Consider the following 25,639-nt stretch of genomic DNA (forward strand, 5'->3'; position numbering starts at 1 on the left):
TTTTAATGTAGTAATAATGTAGTAAATGTCTGTCAGATGAATATATTTCAGGCACTAATGGATACAAAATAATGTGAATAGAGAGGACTTTGGGGCTGGTCAAGAATACATGGCACATCTGTTGGACAGTCTGGAGCAGAAGCCAAAGTGATATGTTGGTACTGACATGGAGCCCAATGTTCCCGAATAGCAAGAGATCTCCGAACTCCAGCTTGTTGACTTACAGAGTCGTCCATCCCCAGGAGGACCAGCAACGGGATGGTGGTCATCCCGCCGTGGACCCATTCCTGTAGAGACACAAAGCCGTCCCGGTCGTAGTCCATCCCTTGCAACATCTCCTTCAGTATCTGTGGAATCCAAAGAGCAACCATTGTTCATTTTCGTCATCGACACGTCTACCTCCCTTCTGCCTCTGCTGTCTTGTTCGTCTTGCATTATTGGTTTGTGTTTTACCCTTTCCCCTCCTGTTAAGTGTGAATAGAGCAGACTGGGAGTGAGGAGGCCGAGCTTCCAGGACTGGTTCTGACCTTGGGCCTTGGGCCTTGGGCCAGTCACTCTGACTCTGTGGTCTCTGGTTTGCTTATCTGTAGAAATGGAAACAGTATTGTTGTGTTTGCAGCAGTGTAGCAGGGATTAGAGAAAATGAATGTAAAGTGAATAATATAATACATGACACATAGAAGCCCCCAAATGGAATTATTCATGTAATTCATGTTATCTGGTGATTGGGGAAAATCTCTACAATTCTTTCTAACAGAAATCTCAATAGTTTTCTCTAAATTCTTTGATTGATGAATTTCTGTTATAACATTTTAGCTCTGGTGAAAATATTAGCCTTGTTATTTCAGTTATGTCTGCATGTTTTCCTCCTGCCTACATTTTACCTGTCGGAGAGGTGGAAGGTAAAGTGCAGGACTCCAAAGAAGCTGCCTAAAGAAGATGAGTCTGGGAGCACCTGCAGAGTAAGCACTCATTCATGTCCCGAGCGTGGACCCACTCACATCTTGGAAGCTCACTCCAAAGCCACCCTGTCCTTTCAGAAACTCACAGGCCTTAGCTCTATGGGATCCCACTCCAGGTACTGGGCAATATGCAGCATTTGGTTGACAATGCAATCCATCTCCTAGAAAATAGCAAAGGGAGAAAATATCAAAAGGAGACAACCAAACATGTGTCCATAAGAGCAAAACTAAAAGTTAAGCCCAGTGGGAAGAGAGACAGGGCAGAGCAAGAGAAGAAGCTGGTGCAGTAACTGGCATTTTGTGAGGAGCTCAATTTATTTCCATCTTGACCACAAAGCTCACGAGAGGCACAGAGCACACGTAAGCTGGAGGTATGCGAAAAGCTCATGAGCACTGACTTCTTCCTGGACCCACCTTCCTTCCCTTATTCTGTGCTTTAACTTGGAAAGTATAGAAAGCACTCCTGTTTTACCCCGCTTTGTGATTATAGCTTTCACAAATACTTACAAACCAAGGCAGGTTTCTCCTGTCACTTCTTATCACTCATCCCCACAGCTTCAGCAATTTGGGATCCATCTCCCCACTTGAGGCCAGTTTCTCTTGCATGGAGGGTTACTGTGTTGGTCTTAGCTCAGGTACCACGATTTCCATTTCTTTTCGTATCTCCTCTGTTTCCTTTTTACCATGGTCCAGACCCTAGCCCAGGAGTCCGTGGACAGGAAACTCATGAGGAATACGTTTACCTGATGAATGAGCCTTTTGGTTCTGAGGCCAGGCTCCATCTAAAACCTCACAGAATTGTTGGATGCCAATGAGTCAGTGTTCTGAGAGCCCCACTGAAACATACCAGACTGAAGAGGCATTTAGTGTTAAAGTTAGCCCCACTTGGGCACCAGCTAAGATGTTCATAGTAAGATTGTTTTGGGAGGACGTGGTGGTAGACTGAAGCAAGGTTCAAAAGTGGTAGGTACCTCTGCCAGATAGAATGCTGGGTCAAAACAGCAAGCTGAAACCCAGCAGGGATTTTAACAAATTGTATTTCATTTAAATTAAAAAACAATCCATTGCAAAACTACAAGATAGGCCAGCAGATGAGGGTAAGAAAGTGGGCAGAAAGATGGGGAGAGATTTTTGGCAGAAGTTCCGATAGAAAAGAGCTTGTATATCTGGTTGGGTCCAAGATTTAATGAGAAAATGTAATTCAGGAACCAAGAATTGGACTGAGTCTTGGGCTATGTAAATAGAAGCAGAGTTGGCAGATTTCAAAAAGAAAAAGTCCCCCTGAGGTCTTCCTCGTCAGGCCACGTTTGGATACTTAAAGAGTCATTGGGGATGGATTCTGTTCTGTGCCACATTTCAAGAATAGCATTGACAAACCAGAGCTTGTTCAAGTGGATATTTAAGCCTGACTTATGGGAATCAGTGGAGGAATAGGGACATTTTAGCTCGGAGAAGATTTTATGGCAGATGTGACAGCACCTTCAAATACTTGAAGGCCTATTGTATGGGATAGGTATTCCACTTGTCCTGATCAGGTACAGGGGCAGAAGAAAGCAGAGGGATACAGAGAAGGGAGGAGTTGAGGATTGACTTATTTTGGCCTCCCTGCTGGGTTGGGGGAGAAGGGGAGCAGAAGCAGGTTTTAAGTTGAAAACTTCCCCAGCAGGCAGAGGAGTGCCTGTGTTCAGGAAGGAAGCCCTCTCTAGCAGTCACCCCCAGCAGTGGAATGGCTGTCTTAAGGTCGTGGGTGTCCTCCCTGTTACTGGGAGTCCATATGCCAGGGATTCCAGGTGAAAAGTTGAATCAGATAACTCTTGAGATTTGCTTCAGTCCACCAATGTTACCTTTAAAATGTATCTGGAATTTAACAACTTCTTACCACCTGCAACGATTCTACCCTGCACAAGTCTACCACCATTTCATGCCTTGATTATTTCAATGGCCTCCCAAGCAGTATCCCTGCTTGCATTTCCTCTGTCACCCAGGCTGGAGTGCAGTGGTGCAATGTTGGCTCATGGCAATTTCTGCCTCCCGGGTTGAAGTGATTCTCCTGCCTCAGCCTCCTGAATAGCTGAAACTACCGGTGCCCGCCACCACACCTGCCTAATTTATTTTGTATTTTTAGTAGAGATGGGGTTTTGCCATGTTGGCTAGGCTGGTCTCAAACTCCTGACCTCAGGTGATCCACCTGCCTCGGCCTCCCAAAGTGCTGGGATTATAGACATGAGGTACCACGCCGGCCTAGAGTGATTCTGTTAAAACATAAGTCAATCACATCACTCCTCTGCTCAAAACCATCAATGGTTCTCCATTTTTCTGGAGTAAGAAATAATCACTTCTTTTTTTTTTCTTTTGAGACAGAGTCTTGCTCTGTCACCCAGGCTGGAGTAAGTGGTGCCATCTCAGCTCACTGCAATCTCCACCTCCTGGGTTCAAGCGATTCTCCTGCCTCAGCCTCCTGAGTAGCTGGGACTATACATGTGCACCACCACACCCTGCTAATGTTTGTACTTTTAATAGAGATGGGGGTTTCACCACATTGGCCAGGCTGGTCTCAAACTCCTGACCTCATGATCCATCCTCCTCGGCCTCCCAAAGTGCTGGGACTACAGGTATGAGCCACCATGCCTAGTCGAAGATAAACACTTCTAATCACCTATGAAGTTGAAAATGTTTTGCAAACTCCCCACTCCCCAACCCCCATCCCATGACTTTTCTGACGTCATCCCCTATTACTTCCTCACTCTGATCTCATCTGTTCACTCATTCCGCTCCATTCACACTGGCCCGGAGTGAATCCCCTAACATCTTAGGCACCCTCAGGACTTTCACACTCACTGTTCTTCCTCTTGAAAGGCTCTTCCCCTCACTTATTCCTTCACCTCCTTCATGCCTCTGTTCAGATGCCCCCTTCTAGAGAGGCCCTCCTTGGCGACCCTCGCTAAAGCTGCAACTTCTTCCAGCATTTCCTCTCCTTATTATTCTTCTTAGCACCCGTCTCTACCTGACACTGTTTTTACTATGCTGCTTAGTGTCTGTGCTTGGACTAGAATGAAAGCTTCCTGAGGGCATGGAGCTTTGTCAGTTGGCTACACTGCTGTACCCCCAGTGCTTAGAAGAGTGCCTGACATAATGTGGACACCCAGTACATACGTGTTTACCAAATGCTTGAGAATCTGTGATTCTCTGGATGTTCCTTCCAATGACCCAACCCACAGCATTGCGATGTGGCTGGTGGGGGGTCCCATGGAGGCACCCTGGGGTTTAGAGGGAATTAGGATGATTCAGTTGGTCTAGAGGACTTGTTCCCTTCTTTCCTCCCTCTGGTCTGACTCAGCCCCATGCATCTCAACCTCAGGGTCTTCCTGTTAATGAGGCCTACCTCTGACATTGCTAGTCAGGACCACAGGGCCTATCTGGCTCTGTTTGCCTTCTTTTCTTTCTATTCTTCATTTTACTCTATGAGCCTTGACCTATCCTTGCATATTCCTGAAGGGGTGAGGGTTAAGTCTCGGGCTTTCTTAGGAGCGATGGGATGGGAACACAGACAGACTCAGGCTTGCTCAGGTGCAACGGGATGGGAATGCGAGCAGACAGAACCAGACTCCTAGGCTAGTGCCCTGGAGTAGCAGAAGCAGCCAAGGGTGATGCCAAAGCACATCAGCAGTAGCCAGCAGCCTCCTTCCTCATGCCCTTTTCCCCTGGTCTTCTTGCCTCCCCCACCCTCTCCTCTTGGCCTCAGGACTTCTTCAGGAATTTGCAGGGAGAGCTTGTGAACTGAACAGGAAGTTAAGCTAGGTGACATGCTAAAGCCTCCCTCCATCCTGAGATTTTATGATCCCAGGCTTCTAGAGTGAAAAGGTAAGGTGGAGTTCACGCTCTGCAAGGCTGGCTGTTTGGAAATAGCAGGTGGGGAGGTCTTACTCAGATTTCCTCAGCCTATATCGAGACATTGCTATTACTACAAAGATGGAACTTGACATTTTCAGGTTCTTTCTCTGCTTGCTCCCTGCTCCCCTAGCCTTTCTCAGATCCATGAGGGATATTTAGAGAACTTACCGCTTGGTCCAGGAGACCGTTCTCATCTGAATCATAGAGGCGAAACATGACTGTAAGAAACACAGAGGTAAGCCTGAGGTGTCCTCTAAGAAGCAGGGATGGCTGAAGTTTTGATGCTGCCAAGTTTTTAGATTACTTCTGTCACTCTGTGGTGAAGGCTGTGGCAGCCAGCTCTCCCTCCCTCTGAGCACAGAGTCTGACTTCCTAATGGAGAGGCTGAGCCAAGGGAGGAGAACCACCTGGCTTCTGGACCTGTCTAAGCAATACCTATGTGGCTGATGAGGTCCAGGTCATGAGTGTGATTCCCTGACACTTTTCAGTGCCACAAGGACACAGCCTAAAGCAAATGCCCAGCTGGTGGTAGGGCAGAGGCACCAGAATTTGGCTTCTATTGAGCATAGAAAATGTAGAGTTAGGCAGATTTCAATCCTGGGGCTGCCCTACCACTTCTGGGGGGTGTCCAACAAGTCATTTAGCTTCTTTGAGCTCAGCTTCCTTATCTGCAAAGTGGAGATGATAATAGTTGGTTTCTCCTACGGTTATTATGAAGATTAATGTGTAACTGATAGGCCAAGTCAACTGTGCTTAGAACCAAGCACTCAACAGATGTTACTAATTTTTATTTTCCTTTTTAAATGAACAGTTATATATCACATTTAACATATACAAGATACTGTCTTATGTACTTTGTCATTATTACTTCATCCTCAATGATGCTATGAGGTAGTTATTACAGAAGCCTTTTTTTCTTTTTTCTAAAAAGTATTCTGAAACATGCTATTCAGAAACATCTTCGATCTTGTTCTAATTGCAGGGAGGTGATGTGGGATAAGGAAAATCTGGGAGGAAAGTTTGGACAAGGGTCTACATGTTTACTTATAGGACCTGGAAACCTATATTTTACTCAACCAAAAGGCAAAGATCCTGTCTGTGGTCTCATAAATCAGCATGGTAGGAAGCAGAGATAAGCATTTCTTCATTTTCCTGCCCCCCCTTTTTTTTGAGATGGAGTCTTGCTCTGTCTCCTAGGCTAGAGTGCAGTGGCACAATCTCTGCTCACTGCAACCTCCGCCTCCCGGGCTTAAGCGATTCTCCTGCCTCAGCCTCCTGAGTAGCTGGCACTACAGGTGCATGCCACCATGCCTGGCCAATTTTTCGTATTTTTAGTAGAGATGGGGTTTCACCATGTTAGCCAGGATGGTCTCAATCTCCTGTCCCCATGATCTTTCTGCTATTCTTTAAAGTCCTTCATCATGCCTGCTTTTTCTGCAGAGCGCCCCCTGACTGATCCTTCCCTGATGCAGTGCAAGCCCTTGGGGCATGCACCCACCTGGTCCCCTTATTCCTGCTAAGTTATCCCGTGTCATCATTTCCTCCTAGATGTTTTAATGGCTTTGCACCTTGTGTTTGTTTCAAGGGTGCATTGCTGGTCGAAGTCAAAGTCCTTTAAGGGTAGGGTCATGGGCTTTCGATTCTTTGTGATTCCTCAGAAGGTCCCAGTCAGAGGCACTCATCATATGCTGCTGACTCACCCAGCAGATGGCTGAATGACATAAAGGACAGAACTTTTCTGCTAGCAATATTCCAGGACTCTGGGCCTAGGCAACTCTCCAACACAGACCTCTCTCTGGTCCTACTGTGCGTGAACAATAGAACTAGAAAGGCCTGAGCAAGCATCTTAATTTTAGCAGGGTGGCCTTGGAAAAGTCTTTTAACCTTCTTGTGCTTTCCTTCTAGGTTACCATGTGGTTAAAATGAGAATGCATTTAAAGTGCTTAGCAAATATAAGGTGTTTATGAATGATAGTTGTTATTGTTATCATTGCATTGGCAGTAGATGTGGGATTTCAGGCTATTATTTCCAAAAATACATGCTTGGTTTTTAAAAAGAAAAGTGTAACTTGTTTTCAATCCTTAAAGTTAAGGAAGGATATAAATTGATATGATTTAGTAAAAAGCAAACCAAAATGAAAACTCCATATGACAAGGTTTCTGCAACAAAAAATTGCAAGGCAAAAAATAGCAAAAGATGGAGAGGGATCCAAAAGATTAAAAGAAAATGAAGAGACATAATAACCAGTGGTGCGGTGTGAATTTTACTTGGATCCTGATTCAAACAAGGAATTGAAAATATCTAAGATAATTGAAAAATGTGAATACTGACTATTCGATCATAGTAAAAGGAATCATTTTCTTTGTCTGTGATGATGGCATTGCGGTTATATTTAAGGAGAGTCTGTGATTTTAGAGGTACATACTGAAATATTTACAGATAAAATTATAAGATGCCTGGAATTTGCTTCAAAATACTCTGAGGCAGAGGGAATGGGTACGTGTTATAAACACAAGACTGACCATGAGTTGATTATTGTTGCAGCTGGGTGATGGAGCCATGGACATTCACTATGCTCCCTACTTTTATCTTTGAAATTTTCTGTAATAAAAAGTTTTAACATTTCTTTGCATCGCCATTATAAGTCTCAGTCAGAGAGTCATTAATACAGAAAAATCTTTCACCTTCTCTTTGGTAGTTATTAGCAAATATAATGCCTAAAACTCAAAATCCAGCTAAACGCTGGAAATAATTTGACATTTCACTTTTAACATTAGCTAGAAGAAAACGGAAATCTGCTACATTGCCACCAAATTAGCACTTACAACTTGCCATTGTTAACACCTCAAACCTATGGGGGAGATTTTTAAGCTCAGCTAATGAGCAAACTGTTTCATTTTGTTTTTGGCAAGAGTTAACCTTTGGCAGACTTCCCTTGCTAATGTTTAAGTCTTGTTGACTAGTCTTATTATTAACTGGAATTTTGACTTTGGCTATAACGTGTACATGATTTTTCCTTACTGTCTACTTAAGTTCCCAAGAGAAGCAAAGACAATACAAATTTTTTAACAAGGTCCTATCATGTCCTGTTTTTTAACAGTATGCCTGTAGGCTCACAGAAGCCAGAGAAACCATCCCTGGACTGAATCATCTACCAGACTGCAGGCTGTTTCAGCCACTGTGAACTTTCTGCCCCCAGCTCCTACTCTTCTCCTGCAATTTTCTTTTCAATTAACTGGCCCCCTCATTCTCTATAGGCCAAGATCTTGGGATGGAGCATAGGTAGAGAAATGGACAAAGCCTTATTGAGACAGAGTTGATGAGATTTCAAGAAAAAAATAATTCCTCATAGTTAAGAGTTGCCTGGGCACGGAATAGGGGAAGGAGGACAGATGTTGAATATCTTTCTTTAAAAAACCTATTATGAGGAGGTAGCAATTTGCTGAGTAAAGGCTTTCAGGAAGTCCTGCCAGGAAATCAAGGAAGTCTTGACTGCTTGATGGGACCCCTTCCCCTTTCCAAATTCTGGTTCTCAATGTCTGGATATTGGATGCCCTTCCCATGTGATACACAACTGATACGATGTCTTAGGGTGGATTCTAGGAGTTGTCCACATCACTGCTGGTAACAGGACAAAGAAACCTCCCCAAAGAGGCAGGACCTATACCCACAATCCCAGCTCAATCTCCAGTGTGTTTACGCATAATGGACAAGACCCCAGGTCTTTCTCTAGGAAAAAGCGGAAGCCCCTTGACAGGGTGAGCACTTACACTCCAGCTTATCCTGAGGTCGCCCTGTTTCCAGCAGGGACAGGTAGCACACAACATCCTTCAGGTATACCATGGGGGATTCTGAGCTTGAAGACCGAGGGACAGGGGATTCCAGGGGCATTGCAGCCACTTGGTCTTCGGTTGGTACTCGCTTCTCAGCCATATTTGATTCTGTGACAGACAAAAGGAAAACATCCAAGGACATTTTCTGTTTAGTAAATATGAACCCCTCTTTGTTACCCCATCCTTTTCAGGGTAGAGGCAAGGATTTTGTAGAAGTGTCTTCAAAAGCTTTAGTTACACAGATGTGATCAAATTAGTTGCCCCAGAAATCCAATTTGCGGAGTTCATATTCTCCGAAGGGATTTCATTCTGAGAACATGATCTCCTCCTCCTCCTCCTCCTCCTCCTCCTCCCTTTAAGAGTCTATTTCCTTGCAGGAAATTTGTCTATACTCTGAATATTCAGAAAAGATGATAGTGATTATTGGTAATATCAATAATCAACAGGTAAATGTCATTTGGCCTACTTTTTTGGGAACGTACCCAACTTGTAGAAGTAATTTTGGCTGAGATTTCAAAATAGTAAATGGCCAACAGTCATTTTTCAGCAGACCTTCTTGCAATTTTCTTTTCAAAAACATTTAAAGACAAATAAAGGATGAATATTCAAAAGAGAAAACTGGGATTGATAATCAAGGAATCTCCAGGAACTAGGAAGAACTCAAACTAACTGCAAGTCTAATCATTTGGATGAAGAAAATGTAGAAAGTTAATTATTGTACCACAGGAATGGGATAAGTTTCTCCTTTCTAAGGTAGGAAAACACTTTGTCTTTTCCACACTCTGCCCTCTGGTTCAGAAATATAAGATCTATTACTAACAAAAGTTAAGCACCCCTATTTTCCTGTGTGAATTCGATTTTTGAGACACTTTGAGTGCTGTCCTCCCTCTCTACCTCCATGCTCATTAGAAATGATCTCTTAATATCTACCAGGAATGTACGACTCACAGAGGATAACTAACTAGGGAAGAAAAGGAAGATGTGTAGTGGAAAATCCAACATTTTAGGTGTTATGAAATTATACCACCAAGTAATAAAGTACTGAAGGTAGAGGCAGTGGGAGAGACAGTCTTGATAGTAATGTCTGCCAATGAAGGCAATGTTACCTGTACACTCTTCACTCTTCACAGAGAGAAACAAATAACCAAGCAATGGGAATAAATATGCCATTTTAGGCAAGCAGGGCTGTGCTAGGTGAAAGCCTTCCAGGTCCCAGGGGTTAGGCTGTGGGTCTGAGAAGGAAGCTGACCATCATCCAGATGGACAATAGGAAAGACGAAAGGTCACTGACACACTTCATATGTTACAAAGGGCTTCATGAAGAATCCAAGATGGAGCCTACAAAACACAGCTGCAAGGTAAGGAAAGAAAGCTTTATCCTGAGATTCCAGAGGACCAGATTTTCAAAAGCAGTTTCCTATTGGACAAGACCCTCAGCAGGATGCAAGAAGACATCACCTCTATTAAACAAAAGCAGAAAGCTTGGACAAGTAGAGATGAAAATACAGCAGGATGAGATAAAGACAGAGATCGTGAGACAGGGGAGGGTTGTAATAAAATTTCATGTTCAATGAAGTATTGCAATTATCACTGGAGGAAAACATGGGAACAGGCCTTTGTACTGGGCTAGTCCATTATACCCAAAGTTATTGCTATGTCCTCAGATTATTAATCCATTAAAGCACTATCAATGACTTCCACCTTGACTAAAATGGACCAACGGAGACCAGATTTACCCTCTCACCTAAAACAGTGACAAAACTGGACAAAATATATGAAACACTGGTCATAGGACATTACATTCAGGGAGGACCAAACACTGGTCCCTGAGAAGATGAGATGACTCTTACAACTGTCACATTGGACGGTTTGAAAGAGCTTCTACGCTGCAGCACAGACAGGGGAAGCCAGGACAACCCTGATAGTCTCTCTGAGTGGAGAGGAAGCTGGAATCTGGAGCCCACAGTGCCCAGGGTTCACACAGTAGGCTCCGGAGAGGAGAGGATGCACAGAGAGCAAGCTCTGACGATGTGTACAAGGCCCACTTTGAGTAACAGCCGAGAATTCCCCTCAGTTATTCAGCTGAGTAGTGATTAGCACACTCCTGGGAGGAAAACACCTGAGGCTGGGGAAAGAACCAGGATTAGCGGGAATAATCCTTGGAATGCAAAGAGAACCAGAAGTAATGTCTATTCCCGCCAACCAGGGTAGAAAACTCCCATCGTTCATGAATCATTGATGGAGTATTCAGAAGCATTGTTTCTTAGTAATGAGTAAATGCCTTTCTGGTCCTGTCCAATGAAGCTTTAAAGATAGATCCCAAAATATAGACTGTTTCCAAGTAACCTAACTATACCTAAAAACAAAGCCTAGGAGTATTTGTAGCAATGTGAAAATCCAGTGCTCAACATTTAGTGAAGAGATATCATAAATTCTATACAGATTCTTCCAGAAAATTTAAGAGGCAGGAACCCTATGCAACCCATTTTGTGAGGCCAGCATTACTCTCAAGCCAAAGACAAACAATGACCTGACCAGATATGCACATGCAAATCAATATCCTTCATGAGCACAGAGGCAAACGTTCTTAACATTTTAGCAAATCGAACCTCATAATACGTAAAAAGAAATTAAATAAGACCAAATCAAGCATATGAAAAGATATTCAACATCATTAAAGCACAAGAATATTTATAACACTTTTATTTATAATAATCATAAACTGGAAGCAATCTAAATGTCCGTCAGTAGGTTAATAGACAAATTGTGGAATATCTATATATTCAAACACTAATCAGCAACTAAAATATGTGAACTATTGATACATACAAAGTGGATACATCTCAAAATTATTATGTGGAGTGATAAAAGGCAGACCCAAAGGAGTGGATTGTGTATGATTCCATCTCTATAAAATCTAGACAATGCAATCTAATATATATGACAGAAAGCAGATCAGTAGTTGTACGAGGATGAAGGGTGGGCAGGTAAGGAGGGTGGAAAAAAGGGATTATAAAGAAAACTTTTAGAGATGATGGGTGTGTTCATTATATTAATTGTGGTGCTAGTTTTACAGGTATGTACAGATGTCAAAATGTATTATTAATTATACACTTTAACATATGCAATTTATGCTAGTTTATACTTCAATCCTTGGATCTTGAACCATTGCTCTAGTTTTTATTGAAGTCTACTGCTCACTCCTGTCATAGAGATGCAGGGGTCCAGGAAGATTGAGAGACACTGACACTGTCTCATTAGTGTCCTTCCCCTTCATTCTGGCTTACATGAAATACTCCTAACCTATGGCCATCTGAGCACATCCTTCAGGTACCACCAGTAAAAAAGGCCAACACCCTCTTCTGGATCAGAGAGGTTCTGTCCTGGTGCCGTGTCATGAACCCTTTCATGTGAGGGTTCTTGGGCGGACCTGACTGGTTCCACTTTCTCTCATGGTATCTGTGTTACTTGTTCCCTTCTGGTTGGGTAATGTGGCATAATGGGAACACATAACATAGAACACTCTTGATGTTCTATATATTTGACATTTTTGTTGTTTCTTTATTTTTTTGGGTCCTTCAAATACCTTACAATGTGAATATATTACTTTTCTAATTTGGAAAAACTAGCACAAAATATTGGGGGATTTTCCTCAAGACTTCAATATTCCAAGTTGCTGAAACATCTCGGCAGCCTGAGAAACTAATTAAACACCAGGATACTGAAGTTCTCCTTGTTAGTCCTGGGCCTTCATCAAGGGAAGGGTGGGCTCAGCCTTTCCTAAGCTGACATTCTGACAGTGACAGATTGCTCAGGCCTCTGAGCCAGATTCCGGACTCTGAAAGCCCTGCTCTACTGTCTCTGTGGGCACAAGCACATACCTGCCTGGCTCTGGGAATGAAGTGGGCTTTGCTAGATCTGAGCCTGGAGACTGATCTGATAGGCCTAGACAGGCCACATGAAATGAGAATCTAAGTTCCTCCTCTAGCTTCCACCTGGGCAACAGGAAAAGGCTGGTCTTTTCAGCAGATGGCCTGATTGAAGGTGAGTCTAGGACTTGGCTCCTCCTTATTGGCCAGGGCCCCTCTCTGTGGTGACCGCCTGGCCCTATAATTCTTGCTTTTGATAAACGGGGACATCTAATTAAGACATCTGTGGAAAACGGCCTAGCAGGAAAAGGTTTTTTTTCCTTTTAAATCTCAAGTCTCAAAAGAAGATGAAAAAAAATGCTATATACTTCTTTGGGCCAAGAGTCAGATAATCGCCCTTTCATGATTTTACCACAGGGAGCTGATTTTTCCCATACACAAGGAACATGGTACACCATGAAATCACTTCTCCAGGAGGAAATCTCTGGAAGTTTCTCCTTTAGACCTAGAATGATGCAACTATTGCAAATACACATGGAGGTCCAATAAGTCAGCTAACTTCCATTATCATCATCTTTTCTCAAACATCACATAATGACCTGTCCCCAATAAGTCCTTCCTTGGTACCTCAGAAACATTAGCCACTAAAACAAAACCTACCCAGACAATTTAGAACCTCCAGGAGTGAATGGTATCTTCTTCCAGGTTCCTCTTGAAGTTCCAGACACTTGGGATAAGAAAGTCTCTAGGTTAAGGATTTGGGGCAGGATGCTTTTCATCACTGAGTTTCTTGCTAGGAGTTTAAAATCTCAGAGCTCCTAGTTTCGCCCTTTCCTCCCTAGCACGAGAAAGATTTATTCCAGTGCATGCCTCCTCTAGTCCATAGAAGATGTAAGAGTTTTCTATGGATTAAGTTCATTTCACCAAGGGGCCATGGACCAGCATGGCTGAGTGGGGCGCTGGGCAGGGCATGAACGAGCCAGCACTTTTGTGGAGTCTTGCCCTGCTGCTGTCCCTGAAGCCATCGAGAAGGCACAGCTGCTCCTAGTCCTTGCTTTCTGGTGCTCTGTGCACAGCCTGGAGTTTGCTGAGCTTATGATCCAGGGGTAACTGTTTTCCCCAACCATGTTCTGCTTTCCATCTATCATGAACTGTTTATCTCACCAGTTAAACACTGAAAACTCAATAATCCTTCCAGTTTCTCTTTTTGCTGTGACAGGAAGAAAGATTAGAACTACATGGAGGAAATTCTCTCATCCCACTTTCCTGTTGCAATTAGTTCCCCTTCTCCTTCAGCTGTAGTTTCTCTATCTTGTTTTATATATACTTAAAATATAATAAAACTGCATTATTTTCCCCCAGGTCCATCCCAAGAGCTGGAATTCACTTTTGGATATCTATAAAGCTTTTCAATAAAACGATAATGCACAGTTAAAAAAAAAAAAAAGTCTGACTCTCTGAGTCTTTGTATTGAAAGCTTCAGGAGCAACCTGGAAGAAAGAGAGCCCATGAGAGACCTTTCATGAGAGGAGGATGGCTGACTGACATACTTGGAGACTGAGGGTGCAGACCGAAGGAGACAATGGCAGACCACACTGAGTTAAGAATAGAATATACTTATGGTCTGAGTGCAGTGACTCATGCTTGTAATCCCAGCACATTGGGAGGCTGAAGTGGGTGGATCACTTGAGGTCAGGAGTTCGAGACCAGCCTGGCCAATATGGCGAAACCCCATCTCTACCAAAAAACTACAAAAATTAGCCAGGTGTGGTGGCGCACTCTTGTAATCCCAGCTATTCAGGAGGCTGATGCATGAGAATAGCTTGAACCTGGGAGGTTGAGGCTGCAGTAGGTTAAGATCGTACCACTGCACTCCAGCGTGGGTGACAGAGCAAGACCTTATCTCAAAAAAAAAAAAAAGAATAAAGTATATTTATGGAAGGTGAATAATAACTGCTAATATTTATTGAACATTTACTGTGTGCCAGGCACTGTTCTAAGCACCAACATATCTAATTCAATTAACTTCCATAACAACATTTGTTGTCTCACTTGGGGACACTGAGGCACAGAGACATTGTTCAAACGTGCCCACAGTTACAGAGCTAGGTAGTGTCGGCTCTGGGAGTCAAACCCAGGCAGTCTGGCTCCTTAAGCAACATGCTCTATTGCCTGATCCAACTTGCAGTGAAAGTACTCAGGATATTTGTACTGAATATGAGAACAGAAATTAAGTATGGTAACCGTTACTTCTCATTTTCATAGGAGCGTCTGGGCTTGGGCCTGGCCTGCCAGCAGCAGGGAGGAATGGCTTCCCACTGATAAACATTCCACGTCTCTCACAACCTGCTGCCTATGGGCACCACTACAGCAGCCCCACTGAGAGTGCAGCCTTGCCTATGCCACGGGAACCAACCACACCACCAGGACCACTGTGTCCTCTCTCGGTATAGGAAAGACAGCAGGAGCCTTGAGGTTGGATGACTCTGGATTGAGTCCCTGGCTCCACGGGTCATACCAGTGGTATACAATCTCTTAAGGTCTCAGTTCCTCATATGTAAAGTGGTGTGATTGTGAAGCTTAGATGAAATGTATAATGAACAGATGCCTGGCAAATGCATCTTCAAGACTATTTGAGCTGGCTTCCCTTGCTAACTTATTAGCAAATCCCCAACTTATTCAAAATAGTTTATACATGTTGTTGGAAGTCAACCAGGATACACTTTTACCCTCTTGCCTTGTTCCTCTTCAGCCACCCACTGGTAGAGTCATCTGCACCTCAGCCATAGAGCCACAGCCACCTCTTCCTCTCTCTCTCTCTCTCACCACACACACACCCACACACACACACACACACACACACACACACTCTCTCTCTCTCTCTCTCTCTCTCTCTCTCTCTCTCCTGAGAAGGCGCTCTACTTTCTCCACTTTCTGGGCAGGCAGACATATCACAGGTAAACATCCAGCAAATTGTCCCAAGTCCCAACCTGCCCTGTTCCAGGGCAAGTGAAGCAAGAACATTTACCCAGCCTCAGAATCCCAGAACATTCAAATGACAGGAACCTCAGAGCTGGAGGTTCTGAAGGCCACAGGAGGACCAGATCCGCGTAAGGGGGCACAATTACGTGAGGACAGCATGGCTGGTTAGGCTTCCCCACTTCTCCCCAAGGATGAGGTATTCCCTACTTCTCCCGCAAATCTTATATTCCAAAGACTTACCAGTATCAGGGGCACAGGCTTCGTCTGCTTTGGTGGCATTATCTGCATTCTGTATATTAGAATCTGAGGAACAAAGAGAAAATTTAAAGACCAGCCCAGGCCCTCCAGCTTCTTGGAAAGGCAGGTACGGGACCTCCCCATGGGACCTGGTTCACCTGGGTCATGTCCAGGTCTCCGGGTTACTGTCAGCTGGGTTCATGCTCACTTATTGGGGTTGGCTGTCTCCCCCATTACAGCCCAAGCTCCAGGAAGACAGGGATCTTGGCTTCCCTCTCCTCTAACACTTCCAGGCTAGTTGCGGCCTGGATGCAGAAGCTGAATGTGCTCGCTCCATGGACCATCAGCTTTTGCTGAAGTCTCTCTCCCCTGCCATGCATTATTTTGTATCTCCTCTTTCCCTATGCTGCTCTTTTATCCGTAGTGGCAGGAATTATGCTTCCTCTTTATTCCTCTTGCTAAGAGGTTCATCAGACAGGGCTTCCTGTAAGGCCTTAGGAGGAAAGGCATCTCTCTCCCTTGTGGCAGTTACTATGTTCAGGGCAACCTCCAGGAATGCAGCCTGTGGCAGTGGCAGCGGTGAGAGCTACACAGGTCTGCTCATCTTGGAGAAAGTCGGTCTGTGTACCTGGGCCGCTGGCCTCGCTGTTGCTGGCCCCCTCCTTGGGTTGGTCAGGGGTCTCCTGTCTGGGCTTCTGGCTGAAGGCCAGGAAGAGGTGACTGCTCAGTGGCTGGGGAAGGTCCACCTCCAGGTACGCCCTCATGAACAGCTTGAAGACATCATAGCTAATCGGCTGAGAAGGGGCAGAAGGGCAAAGTCAGTGAAGAGAAGCAAACGGAGAGAGAGGAAGAGAGCAGGGAAAGGAGTAGAAAAGACGGCAGGTGAAAGAAATGGAAAGGGAGGCAGCAGGAAGTGCAGGAGCTGATGCGGGCAGGAATGAGAAGGCCAGGGAAGTGGTAGAGAGGGACAGGCACAGGGTGCAGGGGATGCATACGTGAAATGCTGAGCTTGCATATTGGGGTTTGGTGGGGCACACAACCAGGGCGGGCTCTTGTCATGAGAGGACGTTATTAAATTTAGATAGAAAGTGAGGTGTGGGAGAGAGCCCAGGGAGTGGAGGCCACAGTGCAGGGCTCTGCCTTAGCCCAGGCCCGTGTGAGGGATGTGGCTCTCATGAGCGGGGGCAAGTTCTGTGCCCTGGAATCCTAGTTAAGATGAAGAAGGATGTAGCCGAAAACATGATGGAAAGAAGTGGTTCTTCTACAGTATCTTGGTTTTTCTCTTGTGCCTTGACGGACGTGAGTCCTGAATATTCAGGTCTCACAAAGTAGGAAAGACCTGGAAGAGAAAAGAACAGGCTCCATCTTTCATTACTTTCATAGTCCTTATCTTCCCTGGAAAAACCCTCAAATAAAACAGGGCGGCGGGGGCTGTGGCTGTGGCTCAGCTGCTTCTCAAAACATGTCCTTGTGAAGGTTTTAGGCACCAGGAGAAGAGCAGGAAGCCAACGACAGAAGGTAGAACCAAGCAATATGCCAAAAACTAGACCCTCTTCCTGCTGTGTCTCTCCCAGTACCGCCTGGCTTCTGGTCCCAGGCTGGGAGCAGCTATGCCAGAAAGGGCTGCTGTACTCAGCAAACACTCAACAACAACAGTTTGCAATGAGTCATCACTGGCTTGTGCTTTGATGGCATCAGATTCTTCATCAAATCGGCAGATGCTCCTGAAAATCATTTGAGGAAGCACTACTCCGAGATCTGCTGTGCAGACTTCTGTGAATACCAGCCATGAGAATAAAATCCTTTTTCAGGAGCCTACTTGGTGCTCCCATCAAAATGTTGGTAGCATTTAACCCCTTGTCTGTTCTGGGAGATCTGGTAGGCTTCTCCGAACGAGGGACTGACTAACATGTGTACAAATAAGTTCGGGTTCAAAATCTTGGCCTTAAAAGTGAGTAATGGCCTCCCCACCCCACTGGGAGCTCACAAAGAAATTTCTCTTTAGCCCCAGGCTTGGGTGTTCTATCCATCTCCTTTGCAGAGTGAAAGATGTCTGATTCAGCTGGACAGAGGCTTCTACCAGATTAGGGGAACTCTAAGCAAATGGTGGACTCACATTCCTTGTGACAGCTATCCATCTCTCTGCTCCTTTTCTGTCCCTGCATCTCTGTGCCTCTTTATTTCACAGTCTTTCTGTCCCTCTCTGTCTTTACAGCTTCATTGCCTCAGAATGTCCCTTCCGCCCACATTCTCTTCCTTTTTCCTAATATACAATAACAAAATCTTTTCTTCCTCCTCTCTTTTTTTTTTTTTGAGACAGAGTCTTGCTGTTTCACCCAGGCGGGAGTTTTGTGGCACGATCTCAGCTCACTGCAAACTTTACCTCCTGAGTTCAAGTGATTCACCTGCCTCAGCTTCCTGAGTAGCTGAAATTACAGGTGTGCGCCACCATGCCTGGCTAATTTTTGTATTTTTATAAGAGATGGGGTTTCACCATGTTGGCCAGGCTGGTCTTGAACTACTGACCTCAAGTGATTTGCCTGCCTTGGCCTCCCAAAATGCTGGGATTACCGTCATGAGTCACCGTGCCTGGCCCTCCCGTCCAGTTGTAACCCATCCGCTATGACCCTTGATTCCATCCTCGCTGGCTCTAATGGCATCTCCAGCATTTTCTTTTCAACTGCCTGCAGGTATGTTAAATGTCCACTATTCCAAAGAAATTGCTGTCTGCCAGAACTACTGGCCCATCATTCTCCTCTTTCCTTTTAAATTTCTCCAAGCAGACCAGACTAGCCTCTTTACCTCCTTAATCCCATTTAGAGTGGATCCTAGCCCATTACTTCTGAACCTGCTTTGTTGAATGTCACAGATATAATCATCTCTTTTTAGACTTTCTTGTGTTTGCCCTGTCTGTAGCATTTCATCCTCTCTTCTTTCTGAAACTCTCTATTTTTCATGGAGTTGTTCTATTTTGGTTCTCTTCATTCTCTACTTTGATTTCACTGAATATTTGCCGATGGCACTGTTATTCATTAATTAGTTTCTAAAGCTCTTTTTGCATTGTCTTTTTGTACCACTTTAATTGACAAGTACTATTTTAAAAGGTAGTTTTTAATTCCAAAGTGTAGTATTAATCTCCTTCAGCTAGCATCAAATGAAAACTACCAGAATAAAATATTTCTGGAAAGCAGACTGTACTAAATGATATAATAAAAAGAAAGTTTAAACAGTCTAACAAAATGCTGTAAAAAACCAAAGCCAAAAGATCATCAGACAAGATCAGCATGAGACTCAAGAAACCTCGTGACTGGTCTCAGACCAAGTGCATTTTCTCCCTTTTTCCAATCTGTTTCTTCTTCAGCAAATTGTGAGTGCTGAACTAGAAGATTTCAAGTTCTAAACTTCAATTAGCTTGCTCCCGCTCCCTGAAAACCGATTCCTCTTCCTGAGTTTACAATTTCTGTTAATGCCAATGACACCATTATGCTCCCAACATGACAGGCTCAGCTTTGAACTCTGTTGTCTGAGACTAGTTCTTGTCCCTTCCTTCTGTCCACTGTTCTTCTGCAACATCTGTCACATCCAGACCTTTTCTATGTCCATTGTTCCTGCTGCCATCACCAAAATTCCTGGGTTCTGACTTGTGTTCCATACATCTCACCCAGACCATTGCAATACCTCTCCAAGTCTTCCTTATCCCTACGCACGTCTGTTGGTTCTCTCACCTATCTTACCTATCCTTGCCATATTCACCTTTCTAAAGCACAACTCTGATAAGATTGCTTCGCTACTCAAAAACTTTCCGTTGTTTTTAATTGCCCATGGAATGCAACTGAGATCGGCTGATGCAGTACTGTGTTCTTATGCTATACATTGTAAAATATTTGCAAAATGAAATTGGCAAATGGAAATTAGATGAATGTAAATAGAAGGACTAATATGCCGTGTTCTTCAACCCAATGCAGCATCCTGTATATTCTCCTAGACTTTTGGGATTCACAGCCTCCAACAATCCCCTCCCACCTAGATTTGTAGTTACTTTGAGCTCTGAGATGATTCTGGCATTTTCTCCTATTATACCCTATGTACACGTATGCACTCTGTCCATGCTGATCTCTGACCAGGCCTCCATGCACTCTACCCTGCACAAGCTGCTTCCATCTCTACGTGTTAAGGTTCCAGTCATGCTTTAAGGCCCGACCCAGATGCCACCTTTTCCAGAAAGCCTTAAGATCTCTGTCTCTGAATTTTCATACTTTGCACCTTGGTTCCTGTTTTGTGACACTCATATCTGCTGTTCTGCATTAACATATAGTTGTTTATGACATACCTTGGTTCTTCTACTTGATCCAGAGCTCCTACAAGGTAGTGAGAATGTCTTCTTTCATCTTTGAATCCCACACACCACCTACCACAAGGTTCTTCATAGGTATATGAACGGATGATGAGTCCTAATCAGTGCACCTCAAGAATAGCCTGGTGCCTGGCCCCTGGATTATATGGATTAAATGGATATCTATCTATCTATCTATCTATCTATCATCTATCTATATCTCCCCACTCACAAGTTGCTGAAGAAGAAACAGATTGGAAAAAGGGGGAAAATGTGCTTGAGAGATATATATAGATAGATAGATAGATATAGATATATATATGCCAAGTAGCAGGTATAATGGCATGGCATGGGGTTAGGGAAACAGGATGGGTTTAATTTGTCTTGAGTTTGATGGCTTACTGCCACTAAAATGTCTCAATGAGAAGTGAACTATTGAGCCTCTTAAGTACAGGGAACAGTGCTGGGCACCAATGAAGAACACACCAATGAATTAGGCATGGGACCACAACTCCAAAGAGTCAGTGTTATGGAAGAGGTAAAGATATTGAAATAATTACAATGCATGGTCATCAGTGGTGAGCGCCATATGAAAAGAGTTGACAAACTGTTATGAGAACTTGGAAAATAATACTGATGGAACTCATCCAATCATGTATATCCCTATCCTAGAGGACAGGATGCACAGAATCCTATTCTCTAGGATAGGAACATGCATGACTGGACGAGTTCACTTTCTTAGGTGAAACACAACATGCAGACCAGAGGAGCCTCAGAGGGAGCTGGGTCTTCTGATGCCCCTGAGGCTCAGGACATTCAGTGATGAGCCCCAGTGAACTAGCACCAGAGTGAAACCAGAAGCCAGACCTCCTGACTCCTAGTCCAGTGCTCCTGCTACTTTATCTGTCACAGGTTTCAGAGCTGGTATAATGCTCCCTGATGCTCCCTCCCAGCACCCCATATTCAGCAGGCAAAGACATGTGGCAGTGTGCCACACTCTCAAGGTGATATCTGGGTTATACAAAAGTTCTTTAAAAGCACAGGCCAGGAGCAGAGTAGCTGCTTAGTAAATACATGATGGGAGACTAACTAGGGAGTGGCTAAGGGTCATGCCCAAACCAGATGACCAGCCACTATGAGGCATGCTGGCGATTATTCTCTGAGACCTAGAATAACATCCCAGGCATGGTCATGGTTCAGGCCAAAGGAACTCTGTCTTCCCCAAGCAGCTTTTATGTAGAAATTAGCTGGGAAATCTACTCCTGCTGCAACCTGCTTAAAGAGAGTGTGTCAATCCTTACACAAACCAAGAAGGGAGCAGAACTAGATGGAGAGCTTAGCATGCATCAGGAACTTTAATCCTCAAGAAAGCAGTGTGAGGAAGAACTGTTACTGTCATTTTGGGGATAAAACACATTTTGACAACATAAATAACTTGCTGAAGAGCACAAAGCATGGCAGAGCTGGGATTTGTGCTCAGGTGTCTGGGTCCAGGCTCACAGTGCCACCAACCCACCTGCCTCTTTTGCTACAGTGGGTTTTGTCCACTCTCTAGCTGTCTGCCACCACTCTGTTCTCCAAGGAATCACTGGTCCTGATGGGTAAGCACGTGTTCATCATGGCTAGATGCAGCTCTGCCACTCTGCAAACTTTTATTCTCATCCTGGCTTTGCTAGTGATCTGCCCCTTCCCACAGTGAACTCATTTCTCATTGAGACATTTTAGCAGCAGTAAGCCATCAAACTCAAGAGAAATTAAACCCTTCTTGTTTCCCTAACCCCATGCCATGATATTACACCTACTAGAAGTCAGCTGCACTGTGTGAGAGAATGAAATCAGAGTCACAGAGCTCCCCTGGGACACAGCAGTGCCTGGCATATAAAAAGTGGGGGCCAGCCCGACGGAAGCGAGGGTGGCTGTGTGCTCATAGCAGCCAAGCTGCTCCCTGCTTCTGAAAGCTCCCATGGCCTCCACACCCGTGGTGGCCCTGACCAGATTGTTCCTCTCCCACTCATCAGCCCCAGGGCAGACAAGCTGATTAGTAGCCCCCGCCAGGCTTTGTTCCCATGTTTTTAGAGCTGGGGGTGGGGGGTGTGGGGCAGTGAGTTCTTTGCTGGCTCTGCTGTCTTCTCTGCATGGTTTCTCCTCAGGAATGTTCTTTGAAATGGTGCATTCTCAATCTCGCCCCTGTTCTGGCAACCTTCCTCATGCTTCATTCTCTCTGCAACTGGTGCATTTTATCCAAAGCCCCTCTTAGGTGTGCCTTGAGGGCACAGGCTCTGTTGATTCATTTCCAGTGTCCAGCAGAGAAGGTGTTGACTCAGTTTTGTTCAACAGATGACAACGTGAATAAGAAAGTGGCCAGCCTCTCTCTACATTAGTCCTGCAGATCAGTTACTTTTCCACGGTTAGTCCTCATAAAAGGACTCAGGAGCAGAGAAAGGGGAATTGAGTTAAAAACATTCTGGGGAAAGGGGATGGAAGAGGGGTAATAATAGGTACAATTTTTTAAGTGCCCTGTAGGGTGTTAGCTACTTTGCAAAGATCCTCTCATTTGATCGCTCATCCATAAACTTCAAGGCTTTTTTTGTTATGTACAGTTTATAGGTGAGGAAAGTGAGGCTAAAAGATGTGAAATATTATTCAAGACCACATTGCTTGTTGATGGCAGAGGTAGAACTCTAACCCAAGACCATGTAATTCCAGGGTCATGGCTTTCACACCTGACCCTGCCAGTAGGAAGTAAGTCCTGGAGGGCAGGAACTGTGCTTCTATATGTTTATGGCTTCGACAGTGTCCAGCACAGTGCGTAGAAGCCCAAGAAATGTTAGATTCATTGAATTTGAAAGTAGCGGGGGGAGGTCTTGCATTCATTTATTCAGTCCACAAATATTTATCGAATGCCTGCTATGAGCCAGATACTTTTCTAGGTACTGAAGACACAGCAGTGAACAAAAATATTCTAGTGGAAGAGACAGACAATTAATTAAGTGAATTATATAGTGTGACAGGTGATGAGAAGTACTTAGGAGGAAAATAATGCAGAGCAGGGGGATAGGAAGTGTCGGGAAAGAGGGCTTCAAGTTTTAGATGAAGAAAGTGATGATCACCGAGAAGATTACTTGAGCATAGGCTGGAAGGTGGTAAGATAATGGACAATGTGATGTGCTGAGGAGGGACAGTCTAAGAAGCAGTAACAGGAAGTGCAATGGTGCTGAGGTTATGGTGACACTGGCTTGTTTAATAGCATCAAGAAGGCTAATATGCTGAAAAGGAATGAAGATGGGGAGAGTAGCAAGAGATGAGGTCAGAGAGCAGGGGGAGGTACATATTGCAATGACCTTCACATTTACTCTGAGCAGCGGTGGGGGAAACCATGGGAGATTGTGGAGTAGAGTAATGACAAGCTCTGATGTAAGTTTTAACAGATTGCTTAGGATGTATGTGAATAGATTGAAGCAGCAAGGGCAGAAGCAAGGAGACCAGTTAGGAGACTCTTGCAATAATCTGGGCAAAATATGGTGATGACTCAGGTCAGGATGCTAGCAATGCAAGTGGTGAGATGTGTCTGCATTTTGGATATATTTTGAAGGTAGACGTAACAGAATTGGATGTGGGATGTGAAAGACAAAAGTTGATGATAACTCCACAGTTTCAGGTTGAATAAATTGAAGAGTAGAGTTGCCTTTTACTGAAATGGGGAAGACTGCTGGGAAAACAGACTTTATAGGGGAAGATTAAGGACACATCAGTTTAGCTCATGTTAAATTTGAGATACCTATTTGATTTTTAAGTGTAAATGTCAAGTGGAGGGGTAAGAAGAAAATCAGGAGAATCTTAAAACCAAGTGAAGAAAATGGAGGATGGCTTGATCAATTATGTCCAGTGGTGTTGAGCAAAATTGCTATTGGATTTACCCATAGGGAGGCCTTTGGCTATCTTGACTAGTGGTTTTAGGGGAGGATTGAGGTTATAGACTAATGGAAGGCATTTCAAGAAAGTAGGAAGAAGAGAACTTGCAGGCAATGAGTACAGACAAGTCTTTTGTACGGTTTCGCTATAAAACAAAGGAGGGAAATGAGGTGGTACCTAGAGGAGGAAGTGGTATCAAAAAATGTTTTTAAATGTACAAGAAATAACAGTATGTTTACATGTTTATGGGAAAAATAAAATATAGAGAGGAAAGTTGATGTAAAGAAGACAGAGATAAAGATATAGAGAGAAAAGGAGGGAGGAGGAGGGATGGAAAAGGGAGTCTCAGGAAGACGTGTTGCTGAAGCAACATCTGTCAGTAGGTCAAAAGAGGATAGGGTTGAGAGCACACGTGGGGGAGCTGGATGTAGACAGGAATATGGAGAGTTCATCTCTGGTTACAGAACAAAAGATAGAGGTAGGTGGGCACATAGGGGGAGGGGGTTTGTGAAAGATCTTTTCTGTTTGTTTCTATGTTTTCAGTGAAGTAGAAAGCTCGGTTGTTAACTGAGAATGAGGAGAGGAGGAGTGAGAGATCTGAGCAGATGAGAAGTAGTGGTCGTCTTCTAGGGCAGTAGGATGAGTGCGTGGGCTTGGGAAACGTATAATGCCAGGTAGCACAAATGGCTCACTTGAGACTTAGGAAGAAACATGTTGTGGAGCGAGTTTTTAAAGACAAGCAAAGTCTCCAAGATGGAAACAAATTATGGAAAGGCTAAAACACAGGGTTTTTTTAAAGGCTTAAAATGGATATGTTCTTACCTCATGTGGGTCACATTGTTTGAGGCTTCCACTCTCATTAAATTCCGTCAAGACATCCTTTATCTTCTTGGAGGAATCTGAAGAGACACAATTCACATGGGAAACACTGGCAAACAGCTAATCAGAGCTGGGCCAAATAAATCCCCCCCATATTTATATTGGAGCTGCCCCTCAGTCCCAGAAAATCTGGAGAAATGTCACCCTCTTGTGCCCTTTGCCCTCTCATTTCTTTTTTTCAGTCTGATTTCCCCCCTGCATCTAAATTATCTTTCTAAAACACAAATCTGATCAGATCATATCCGTACTCCAAACCATTCAAGGGCTTTCTGTTCCCCCAGGATAAAGCTTACCATTCTTAGCTTGGAATATAAGCCCTTGACTTGAAATACAAGCCCTTGGTGGTTTTATCTACCCTATTTATTTCTCATTTCCCTATTTGCTCTATGTTTCAGCCATATCAGATTACATTCCCAGACATCCTTGAACATATTGTGTATTCTTTCATGGTGTTTCTACTCTATCTTGCAGATTTCACTCAATTTTCAATATCCAGCTCAAATGTCAACTCCTTTGTAAAGTCTTTCTTTGCACCAGTCAGAGTTAAGCATTCTCTTAGTTGGCTTCCACCTGACTTGTACACAACTATGTAATAGCACTTGTCATATAGTGTTATAGTTATTAACTTGCCTATCTTGCTCATCTCCTGCTTCAGCTTCACCTTGAGAGCTGTTAACTGGCTGGTGAGTCTTTGTCTATCATACTAAGGTCTGACGTATAACTGAGGCTCAGAAAAACAAT

General features: G+C 44.1%; 1 protein-coding gene across 5 annotated transcripts in view; it reads right to left on the minus strand.

Moving 5' to 3' along the window:
* Window positions 1-25,639, minus strand: part of DGKG (diacylglycerol kinase gamma) — a 209,497-nt gene that overhangs the window by 125,746 nt on the left and 58,112 nt on the right. For all 5 annotated transcript variants that reach the window (XM_037741965.1, XM_017538415.2, XM_017538417.2 and 2 more), the window contains 7 exons: window positions 24,842-24,918; window positions 16,403-16,568; window positions 15,778-15,840; window positions 8,624-8,794; window positions 5,022-5,071; window positions 1,049-1,123; window positions 225-347 (listed from right to left, as the gene is read on the minus strand). In XM_037741965.1, coding sequence (XP_037597893.1) covers window positions 225-347; window positions 1,049-1,123; window positions 5,022-5,071; window positions 8,624-8,794; window positions 15,778-15,840; window positions 16,403-16,538 — 618 coding nt within the window. In that variant the 5' untranslated portion in view covers window positions 16,539-16,568; window positions 24,842-24,918. The remainder of the gene's footprint in view (window positions 1-224; window positions 348-1,048; window positions 1,124-5,021; window positions 5,072-8,623; window positions 8,795-15,777; window positions 15,841-16,402; window positions 16,569-24,841; window positions 24,919-25,639) is intronic.

The sequence above is a fragment of the Cebus imitator genome, unplaced genomic scaffold, assembly GCF_001604975.1.
Source record: "Cebus imitator isolate Cc_AM_T3 unplaced genomic scaffold, Cebus_imitator-1.0 Scaffold111, whole genome shotgun sequence".
Classification (NCBI taxonomy): Eukaryota; Metazoa; Chordata; class Mammalia; order Primates; family Cebidae; genus Cebus; species Cebus imitator.